Here is an 11,312-nt window from a genome sequence, read left to right as displayed (position 1 = left end):
TGATATCTCCTGATTTGATATTTGATAATCTAATCCAGTCATGAATCATACATAGCACCCGCATATACGTCGCTTAGACTTTAGCCTTCTATTATGTCTTACTTAGGTTTTTTGCTTTTTATGATTCAAGTTTAATTATTTGTATGACTACATGAGCTTATCGTTTCATGCTAGTGACCATGTTTAGGATTATTATCTCTTAATTGGCCAAGACGGGCTATTTGTGAAATTATTGCTATAATTGATTTATCTATAGTCATGCTTCACATATTGAGCACACATCCGAACTATATTGTTATGTCCTTGTGCACCTTTTTTTGATTAATGCGAACATGTGTCTGTTGAGATGAAATGTTATTTCGAATTGTTATGATTATGGCACAATTGGACATATTAAGCGGAAATGATTTGAAAATGGAATGAGGTCTCTTCCGTGCGGATATTATATACGGTATTGGATGTTGTAGCACAAGGTCTTTACCGTGCAGATAATATGATATTGCTATTGTTTTGCACGAGTACTATATTGTGCATTGTGTAGATTTGGATCCATCCACCGAGGGTCGACCTCTCATGTTTCTCTCTTGATGTCATACACGCTGATTGTGATAAATTGACAGATATTGGTTGATTCCGATATATAATCCGATGATAATGATTTTTGAGCATGAGGGTAGAAGTTTAACCATACGAGTGAATCTTTTATGCCTTGTTATGCATTCTATATACTTTCTATGTTGAATTCTAATATGCTATTCGATTCCTTTGTTATATGATGATGACTAGTTAGTCAAGGTTGAATGTTTCATCTTAAGTTGATATCTCCTGATTTGATATTTGATGATATTGCACCTGTTATATTCTTGTTGCGAATTGTTATGACTGTATAAGTTTATTTGGTTAGTGAGTATCACATGATTTGAACCTCGTCACTACTTCACCGATGTTCGTTTGTTCGTGGTTTGTAGTTATAATGGTAAAAATATGTCCAATGAAATGATACGATAAATTTTAAATTTAAAACTAAGGTGGAATTTTTCCTTAATTTCGTATTCCTTTTTGAATTCAAATCTCTATTTCTATACTTATCCTCCAAAACCTCAAATTTTATTCATTATTGGGTCAATTGACCCGGTCAATGGAACGTCCATAGTAAGCACAAAAGTCATAGCAGTCAAAGATGATGTTATTTCTACGGACACATTATTTCCAACCCCACCCAACATATTGGTTGAGAATACGAGCGACTATACAATAGGTCTTCCCCCTCTCCGTCCGAGTAAAGAGAAAAAAGAGAGACGAAGACCCCTATAGCTAAGACAAAGACAATATTCATTCATTCATCATTTTGTGTGTGTGTGTGTGTGTGTGTGTGTGTGTTTCCTCTGCGTTCTTTTTCTTCTTCTTTATTCTACTACTACTACTACTACTACTACTACTACTACTTGTCTATACGTTGTTGTTTGTCTGCCGGTGGAGGTGAGTGGGTTCAACTCGGTGGAGCTGCGCGTGGTGGAGTTTGTGTACAGCTTCAGAATCGATCGGGTGTTAGGAGTTGGAACAGTAAGTTTTGCAAAGTCAAGCTCCCTCTTTGATCAAAGTAAATTTATCATTTTCTCCTCGATTTTACTCTCAGATCACCAAAATTAATTGATTTTTTTTAAATTTTATTTATTTATTAATAATGGGGATTTTATGCTTGTTTTTAATTTGTTTATTTTTTGTTAATTTTGAGCTGGAGTAGAGCTATTCTTTTGATGCTTATAGTTAAAAATTCCAAACACCTGTATATGAGAGTTTGAGCTGGAAACAGAAATGGACGCGTTTTTGGGAAATTACAATTTAACCCCTAGCTCTGGAAGAAAATTGCAGAGGGGAAAATGTGTGGTTTTAATTATTTTTAGTTTTTCAAATAGATTTTTATGTACTTGATGATTTATCTTTTGTGTTTGTATGTTTTAAGAAAGTTTTATGTCTGTGTAAGGATAAGTGAAATATTTGGAGGTTTAGTTGTTTGTTTTACACTTATATTTTGTGTGGTGTTTGCGTAATTGTGTTGGAGACTTGCATGTCTGTGTAAGGATAAGTGAAATATTTGGAGGATCCTGGTTTTAAAGAAGCTCTAATTTGCGTTAAAAGACGACTCGTTTAGTATTTGTGTAAAATGGAGGTGAGTAGAGCTTAATGGGTAAAGAAGATTCATGTATTCGTCCCCCAGTAATTTGGAATGATCGATTGACTCTTTAATTTCATTAAGTTTGAAAAATTAATCTTTGTGTATTTTTTTTTTTTTGATAACCGTGGTGTCCGGGCCAGCTTGCGCGCACCTCGACTAATTCCCCGGGATACCTGCCACTTCCCACCAGCAACAGGTACCAGGTAACTCTATCTACCAAGGCTTGGATAGATGGGAAGAAATTACCTAGTATTTGCCTCCGCTGGGATTTGAACCTGAGACCTCATGGTTCTCACCCACTTCATTGACCACTAGGCCACACCCTTGGGCGCTAATCTTTGTGTAGTTATTGTCCCTTAATCTACTGGTAATAGCATTCTGGGTTAAGAAGTGGGAAAGGAGGGTTTTCTGAATTGGGTTTTCAAAAAAAATGACCTTCTGTCTTTTTCATATTGTTTTCACAGGATTATGGAGAGTGAAGTTTGACTGTGCCAATCTTCATGCAGTATAAATAAGCTAGACTTGAAGCTTTTGTGCTGCAGCAGATTTATCAGAGAAAATGTTGGAGGCTCCAAAGTTCGCAGGACTTATCGACTTAAATGAGAACCATGATAATTATGGCATCACTCAAAATTTTTACCATAAGCTTGGCGAGGGTTCAAACATGTCAATCGACAGTTATGGGAGCTTGCAAATGAGCATTGGTGGAGGTTCGGTTGCGATGTCAACGGATAACAGCAGTGTTGGATCAAATGGTTCCCACACACGTATTTTAAACCACCCGGGCCTCAAGCGCGTCCGCAATAACTATACCACAGCAGCTAGTGTAAATAGGGGGAGAGTTTCTCAAGGGTTGAGTGATGATGCCCTAGCTCAAGCTTTGATGGATCCTCGATTTCCTACCGACGGGCTTGAGAATTATGATGAGTGGACAATTGATTTGAGGAAGCTAAACATGGGTCCAGCTTTTGCTCAGGGGGCTTTTGGGAAACTCTACAAGGGAACATACAATGGTGAGGATGTTGCTATCAAGCTTCTAGAGAGGCCAGAAAATGATCTTGAGAGAGCTCAGTTGATGGAGCAGGCATTTCAGCAGGAAGTCATGATGTTGGCAAGGTTGAAGCATCCAAACATAGTGCGTTTTATTGGTGGATGCCGTAAACCTATGGTCTGGTGTATTGTGACTGAATATGCGAAAGGGGGATCAGTGCGTCAGTTTCTGGCCAGGAGACAAAATCGATCAGTGCCCTTGAAGTTAGCGGTGAAGCAGGCATTAGACGTGGCAAGGGGGATGGAATATGTACATGGCCTGAATCTGATACACCGTGACCTGAAATCTGACAATCTACTGATTTCTGCGGACAAGTCGATCAAGATTGCAGATTTTGGGGTTGCTCGTATTGAAGTGCAGACTGAAGGAATGACACCAGAGACTGGAACATACCGCTGGATGGCTCCGTAAGTGTCTGGACTCTCTAGCAGCCTTATTAAATCATCTTATCTTATTCCTGTCTATGGTCTTCGGCATTACCCCTTAACAGAGCTATGTTAGCTGTTTCACTCTCTTTGGAATACTTCATCTTTTTTTGTGTTAGTTTTATAGTTTCCAACGTCCTCATGCTAAGTATATTTGATTCATATATGTTAGATATTCGTGCCTATACGGTACAACCTTCTACTTACGAAGAAAAAAGAGGAATGGCTGCAAACAGAAATATGTTTGTTCAGCATGATATATTTGCTTGGACAATAAATCCGTAATATAACCTTCTCTCGATGGTCTGAAATATAACAGCATGTTGCATATCTTTTTCAAAATTGAAAGGTAATGTGCGCTTAATAGGGAGCATTTTCCCTTGAGCTATTTTTGTTTTTGTACCTTTTCTCCTTGAACTATGGAAAGGCAACACCACTATCCCTTCTGTGTACTCCACCTTAACTTGAATGTATAACATGCTTATTCCGTGTGCTGCGCTCCACTGTTTCTGGCCGTTAATAATTGAAAGTATTGTATGGATCATGGATGTACTGCAATTTAATCTGGCCAATTATTTCATATTTGAATATTAAAAATTAATCACTGGTGTCTTGTAAAATTACTTTTTCACAAGAAAAGAAAAAAAGGAAATAAAAGGGGGAAAACGGGTAAAAAAGGGAAGAGACATCAGTTGGGTAAAGACTCTAACTGTAAAGACTTCTCAGTAGTTCATTACTTATTAAGAAAAAAAAAAAGTTAGAATATTTCACTATCAGTTATTGTTTTGAATACTTTCCATCAGCAAATTGCTAAAGATTAGAAACAAATTGCTTTTTACTGAAGAATAAAAAGTAACAGGGGATGGTAGTTCATACTTCATACAACTATAACTACAACTACAACAACTATGCCTCAATCCCACACTAATTCTGGCTGTGTTTGAAAATTGAATTTGGTATTAAGAATATGCAGTAATGTTCTTTAACTAAATTTCTTTTGGAGTAAAAAGAGCTAGAGTGCGATTTTCTATGTAACTACAACCTATGCCTCAACAACAGCGTGTTGCATTCCTTTTTCTAGGTTGAAAGTTAGTGTGTGCTTGATAGGGAGCATTTTCCCTTGAGCTATTTTTTGAACTTTTTCTCCTTGAAATATGGAATGGTAATACCATTAAACCATCTATATACCCTGCCTACAACTGAGTGTATAACACGCTTATTCTGTGTGTTGCGCTCCACTATTTCCGGTTAATAATTGAAGTGCTGTACTTTACACTATGGATATACTACAATGTAATCTGTCCAGGATTAATTAAAAGCTATTTAGGAGTGTCATGTACAATTACTTCTTTTTTTTTACCAAAAAAGGAAAAAAGAAATAAGAAATAGAAAGAGATGTTAGTTAGGTGAAGATTCTAATTGTAAAGACTTTTCAGTAGTTCATTTCTTATTAAGAAAAAAAAATTGAATGTTTCACTATTAAGTGTTTCGACTACTTTTCAACAGCAAATTGTTAATTGTTTCTGGAAATTGACTTTGGTACTTAAGTATGCAATTAGCCAATTGTGTTCTTTTCCTAAATTTCTTTTTGGAGCAAAAAGATCTAGAGTGCGACTTTCTGATGTAATTTTCAATAGAGCATAACCAAAGGGGAGTGCTCCCTAATTATCAAAGGAGGTGCTTTAACAGTCTCTATGGTGCAACTCTCCAAGAAGAATAACAAGTTGTACTTTCTTTGGAAATCTGCCTTCCTCCTAATGCAACTAGTCTGCAGTACAGTTAAGTTGCTACCTATTCATAAAAAAAATTCCTTTTCTTGATTTGATATGTCTACAACTCCCTTTCTCCGTTCCAATTTCTGACACTCTTTCCATTTCCCAAAATGTTTGATATTATTCCATGCAATTTTCACAACTTTCAAGAATTTTAGTTCTTTTAGCTATTAAAATTTTGAGCTTTGATTTGATGGTCTCTCTATAAAACTAAGTTTTTAACCATAACTTTGATATTTTCTTCTACTATGACTAATATAATTTCTAAGTCAAATTAACGTCATAAATTGTACTTAGAGTTGAATACCACCATATAAAATGAGACAGGAGGAAGTTATATAATATTGTATGCAAGGACGCTTCAAGTTTATGGTAAACTTTAATACAAGGAAGCAATAGGTAATTTCTTCTGTGTACAAAGATAAGAACATAAGACCTTCTCTAAATCTCAGATCATAACTCGTTGCTAGTAATACTTTGTGAAACATTAGCCATTTTGGTAGTTTTAGCCATTTTAACTTAAAAAGTTGAGCTTTCTTTCATTGCATGTCCTTATTAATGACTAGATAGAGAGAGGCAGACTATGCTCCAATATTTGTTTCCCCATTTCGAAAGATGGAAGTAGAAAAATGGATATTTTAATCGGATCCAGCTTGTTTGATTTGTACTCTATTCATTATCATTCGTGCTGAGACTTTTCTGTATTGAAATGTGAGTTCTGAGAATATATCACGTTGAGTATGCTGATGAATATCTTTCTGCTTTCGTGCTTCTTATGGAAGGTTGAATTAACAGGAAACTTGAAGTAGTGCCTTTAATTCCTTTCTTTGTAGATCTGTTTGTGAACATTCTTTTGGACAAGAATTTTAGAAGGAAGATTGAATGCTGGTTCAAAATTCATAAATGAGTAAAAGTGGGAGCCAATCGCTGTCTGACTTTTAGGTGACCAAATTAGAATTCGCCTTGCAAAGTTGGAGGAAAGGCAGTGTGTATTTTCTATGAGTAGACGTGGAAACTAAATGTTTTAGGTGTTCTCACTATTGATCTGTGGAGAATTCAAAATGCTTTTGGTTGCTTGAGGTCTGGTCTATGTCGGTTTCATATTGGTTTTTTAGCTCGATGAGGCCAGCAATTGGTCCTTTAATGTGACGTGGTTAAATAAAATTGTTGTTGGTAAAGCACACGAGTAATATGCTTTTCAACATTTTAGTTTTAGTTTTCCTTTCATCGCAAATGAAGCAGACTGGTATATAGTATCCTATCTTAGATTGTCACATCTAGGGAAATAGATTAACTCACTTTATTTGAATTGCTTTCATAGAAAGCCTAGCAACTCTTATTCATAATGCACTGACATAGTCTTGACAACCTAAATGATTTCAAATAGATATTACTGCTTGTCTCAAGTTCAGAGAGTAGAATAGCACAACAGAAGTTGTCTGTCATGGCATGAATTAATGAAGTCTTTGGGAGGAAAGCTAAAGAAGTGAGTGAGGGTTGGGTCTTTCCCTTTTATCCTCATACCTGGAGCATTTCCTTTTCAGGTTAGCACATTTTACTGATCCCATACAGCAGCACTTTATTTATTGAGGTTTATGATGAATTGACCTTTGCTGGAGAAAGTGCTATTGTTCCATAAACAAAAGGACATTCTCCTCAATCCTTCCAACTAGATAGGTAGCTCTTCTTTTCTTCATTTTCCCTGCAGGAAAATGTCATAAGCTTGGCACATCAACTATTAATGGGACTCCTATTCTTGAGATTTTTTTAGTTCATAAAGAAGGGTAGATTCATTTAGATAGCTGCGAGAGAAGCGGTGATTCTGTCGTGCTTACTGGGAGAGAGGCAGCTCCTGGACCATCTTTTCCAGCTAGGTAGTGAGTAATCACTCAACAGTGAACACTATTGAAAGCGGCCGGGAATGAGTACCTTCCCTTCAAATACTTTTTGTTGGGATACCGTTGCGACAATCGCTCTATAGTCTGATTCAGTTATGGTTCAGTTACTTAAGCTTACAGATACGTTCATTTGGTGGTTTAGTTGCTTAGTTTCCCGGTCATAACTAGTCTTGTTTAGCATGGTTGTTACCATCTACACTTAGCTGTTGTCACATCAGATTTTGTTCAATGTCTCTGCGTACCACATTCTTTTACCTTACTTTAATAATGTTGACCAATCAAAAAGATAAAAATAATGTTGACTGATTACCTTTCAGGCTCGCTCTTTCCTAAGATGGTGCTCGTGTTACTCAAGATAATTTCCAACACCATGTTCTAGATCTAGAGGACAACCTTACTAGATTTTTCCATGCCGATCAACAACTTAGAAGTATGGTCGTGTGGGTTAAGGCATTGGTATGCTTAATCGACATGAAAAGGAGAACATGGAGTATAATTTATTTCCAGCCGGGGGGTTCTTTTTTAATCTTTTGTTTGCATATCTCGTCAGACAAGCTTGTTTTAAAGAAGTTCTATTCTTAAACATACAAGGGATAATCACTTCTTGTTGGAATGAGTTGAGAGGCACAGAAGTGCTGATCCCCCTCCTTTTTAATTCACATTTCTCATCAGACAAATTTGGGATTTCAAAAACTATTTCTTAGAAATACAATGGATCAACACTTGGTCGAGAGGCACAAAAGTGTTCCCTCTTTGTAGAATAGAGCATCCATTTTGTGTCTCGACTTTTTGCAACAATTCCAATATTTGCTAGTCGAAAGGAAGAGGACTCCAGATGCTTGGAAGTTGAATCCAATTCTTCCAAAATTTTCTACTTACCAAAAAAGTAAAAGAAAAACTTGCAAAATTTTCTATTTCAGTCAACAACCTCTTGCTAGATGATATTAAGAAGTAGAGTGCCGGAAGTAGTTCCTTTGGCACTCACATGGACGATATGGGAAGATGAACATGGAGTGTTCTTAGGAGTAGAAAGTTACCTTGTATAGTACCAAAACAAGGTCCCTGGGACATTAAGTGGAAAACTGCGAAGTGAAGCGCACAATTTATTAAAAATAAAGTACCAAAACATAAATGAGTTTAAACTATAATAATTAAATTGCAATTAACATAACTGATTTCAACGTAAGAAAGGAGCTTAATAAGAAATCTCTAAGAACTTCGAATACCATACCTCAGGCCATTTGGTGGACTGTCTGGCTTGAAAGAAACAACAGGATTTTTGAAGGCACTATGAGAAACATTCTCAGCCTTAAACAGAGATGTATTTTTTTGTTAGCTTTTTGGTGCAATCTGGTCATTGAACATGATATAGATGGAATGCTAGAAACAATAGAGGGTTTGCACAACTTGTAATTATGCCTGATGCACTGGCTAAGTGCATAAATTTATAACATCTTTAATTACTTAAAAGGGCAGCCCGGTGCACTAAGCTCCCGCTATGCGCGGGGTCCGGGGGAGGGTCGGACCACAAGGATCTATCGTACGCAGCCTTACCCTGCATTTCTGCAAGAGGCTGTTTCCACGGCTATCAAAGAAAAATAACTAATTTCAACGTACAATATTGCCGGTGGTAATCCAACTTCTCAAATACATTTGAGGAATAACCTCTTATTCTAAGTGTTTTTGGTGCACCCATGAAGTTCCTATGCATATAGAAGATTGGATGACATCTATAGATAACCATATTTGTGTAGGTTCTCTACTTTTTGGTATACGGCTTGTATATGAGAGTTTTCCCACATTAATAAAATTATTTACCTCAAAGAAAAAGAAAATTAATGTAACTCCTCAAAGTTGAGATTTTCAAAGAACTGGCTGTTACTCGTCAAGATCTAGTAGCTTCTGCTCCAGCTGTTGAAGTAAACTAGCCATCTTTCCATCTCCCAATCAAAGCAGTACCTACAGATTTCCAACATCCACGAATTCCCTGATTTATGTTTAAGCTTTCATTTGGTTGGAAAATGTGAAAAATGGATTTATATTTTTTTTGTGTGTTTCGATTAGGACATTTCTTTTAGAAATTTTCTCTGAAAAAGATGGTGATTCTAGCTTCCAGAAATAGTGTCGAAATGCTTGTGATTAGAACAGATGCATGAGGTTGCTCAGGTGATATTTAGGTTGGCTAATGTGGGTGAGATTGGCACATCACCGTCATGGTAGATTTATCTAAAACTTATTAGTGGATGTCTTGTTTGAAGGAAAATATGAAATATGCTTTTTGACTAATGTAATAATGGTCTTGCCTAAATTACCAAAATAAATAAATAATGGTCTTGCCTAAATCTTCATATCAGTTAAAGTTGTTGCCCAGCATGTGAAGTCACTCTGTATAAGTTAAATCTAGTTTTGATTTCTATTCATCTGAAAAAGGAAATTACGTTTCTAGTGAGAAATCTGTGTTGTAGCAATTCTGCCTAGTATAGATATTTTTGCTTCTGGTTTTGCAATATATTAGGATTCTTCTCATTTGGAAAAAAAGAAAAACATCCAAAATCGTTTAGCATGTATGTTTCATTGTTGGCTACTTGAGTGCATTTACTCTGATATGCAGGGAGATGATCCAGCATCGAGCTTACACCCACAAAGTCGATGTTTATAGTTTTGGCATCGTTCTGTGGGAACTCATAACAGGGATGCTTCCCTTCCAGAAAATGACCGCTGTGCAGGCAGCTTTTGCTGTTGTCAACAAAGGTATTCGTCCAGCAATCCCCAATGATTGTTTGCCTGTCCTAAGTGAGATCATGACCCGCTGCTGGGATGCTAACCCTGATAATAGGCCACCATTCTCTCAAGTGGTCAGAATGCTCGAGGTCGCAGAGACAGAGATCATGACAACTGTCAGAAAGGCCCGTTTTAGGTGCTGCATAAGCCAACCGATGACTACTGATTAATGTGGGAAGAGGAATCTAGAAGCAGTAAGAACAGGAGTAAAGAATTTTGGGAAGGCCAAAAAAACATCTGATTTTAAGTCCTTTATGTGTATCTATTAGGCATAATTTCTTTGTTCGATAGGAAAGGGAGTAAGTTATGAGAACTTTTTGTTTCATTGTTGTATCCTTTTAACCCCCCTCCCCCTCCCCCTCCTTTCTCCTTTGATTTAAGATGCTGATAAGTAGTAGAAGAGAGGGTTGATGTGTATCATACCGGTCCTTTTATGGCATTGTAGACCTTATCCTTTGTTGTTATTAAGTTTGAATGTATAAGGTCCTAAAGAAGTTACTCTCTAATCCATGCCCACACCCAAATCTCTGTGTTGGCTCCAAATGTTTGATCTTACATTGCAGGAAATACGGTAGCAAGAGTAACATATTTTGCTTGGAGGACTGAAGTCATTAAAATCAATCTATATGACCACAATGTTTTATTAGTCAATGTGGTGTTGGTGAATGAGAGGTTTTGGAGGATTGAATTTCTGATTATTGGGGAGCAAGAATGACGATTTTGCTTGGAGATGGGACACATTCAAATCAATTTGTATGATCAGGATATACTAGTTGGTATAAGGGATGGGGATTAATTGTTCTAATTATTGGAGACAATAAGTTAACTATCTTAGTTCACGACCACCCCGCCAATGCTTTATTTTGTTCTCCTTTGAGGGAAATAATAAAAATAAAAATTACAATTGAAAAATAAGAAAACAAGATGGAGGTGTAATACTGGACTTTCGAAATAAGAGAACAAAAAGGAGATGAAGCTTTGAAGTTGGTTAAACCTTTGATATATTTCCGCGTTTGGTGCATAGCTCAAATTCTTCAGTGGTTAAGAGACCATAATCAAATCTTGATGCACATTCGAATAAGAAATAAATCTCCCAATCGACCACTTATTTAAGGGAACCTGATGAGCCATCTTCAATCTCGAGCAAGTATGCTAGTGAAAATATGCTTCCTCGTTGACATTCCTTTGAAGTAGTTGAAGGATCCATCA

The 11,312-nt window shown here is 36.6% G+C and overlaps 1 protein-coding gene across 3 annotated transcripts; it reads left to right on the top strand.

Moving 5' to 3' along the window:
* Window positions 1–1,194: 1,194 nt before the first annotated feature.
* On the top strand, window positions 1,195–10,606 carry LOC107764010 (serine/threonine-protein kinase STY13). Of its 3 annotated transcripts, XM_016582532.2 has the most exons (4): window positions 1,310–1,563; window positions 2,317–2,379; window positions 2,641–3,634; window positions 9,934–10,606. In XM_016582532.2, exons 3-4 carry the CDS (start codon window positions 2,736–2,738, stop codon window positions 10,271–10,273), a joined length of 1,239 nt encoding a protein of 412 aa, XP_016438018.2. In that variant the 5' UTR covers window positions 1,310–1,563; window positions 2,317–2,379; window positions 2,641–2,735; the 3' UTR covers window positions 10,274–10,606. The 3 variants fall into 3 exon arrangements, with proteins under 3 accessions (XP_016438017.2, XP_016438018.2, XP_016438016.2); XM_016582531.2 differs by lacking the exon at window positions 2,317–2,379 and having other exon boundaries at window positions 1,195–1,563; XM_016582530.2 differs by lacking the exon at window positions 2,317–2,379 and having other exon boundaries at window positions 1,311–1,600.
* Window positions 10,607–11,312: the final 706 nt, after the last annotated feature.

This window comes from Nicotiana tabacum, chromosome 13 (assembly GCF_000715075.1).
Source record: "Nicotiana tabacum cultivar K326 chromosome 13, ASM71507v2, whole genome shotgun sequence".
In the NCBI taxonomy this organism is placed as follows: Eukaryota; Viridiplantae; Streptophyta; class Magnoliopsida; order Solanales; family Solanaceae; genus Nicotiana; species Nicotiana tabacum.
This window is presented reverse-complemented; position numbering and strand designations above follow the sequence as displayed.

Bases quoted from the DNA above. Each gene is read 5' to 3' on its own strand.
- LOC107764010 (XM_016582531.2), top strand. From the start codon at position 2,736: ATGTTGGAGGCTCCAAAGTTCGCAGGACTTATCGACTTAAATGAGAAC. The intron at 3,635-9,933 runs GTAAGTGTCTGG...TCTGATATGCAG, and splicing joins ACATACCGCTGGATGGCTCC to GGAGATGATCCAGCATCGAG.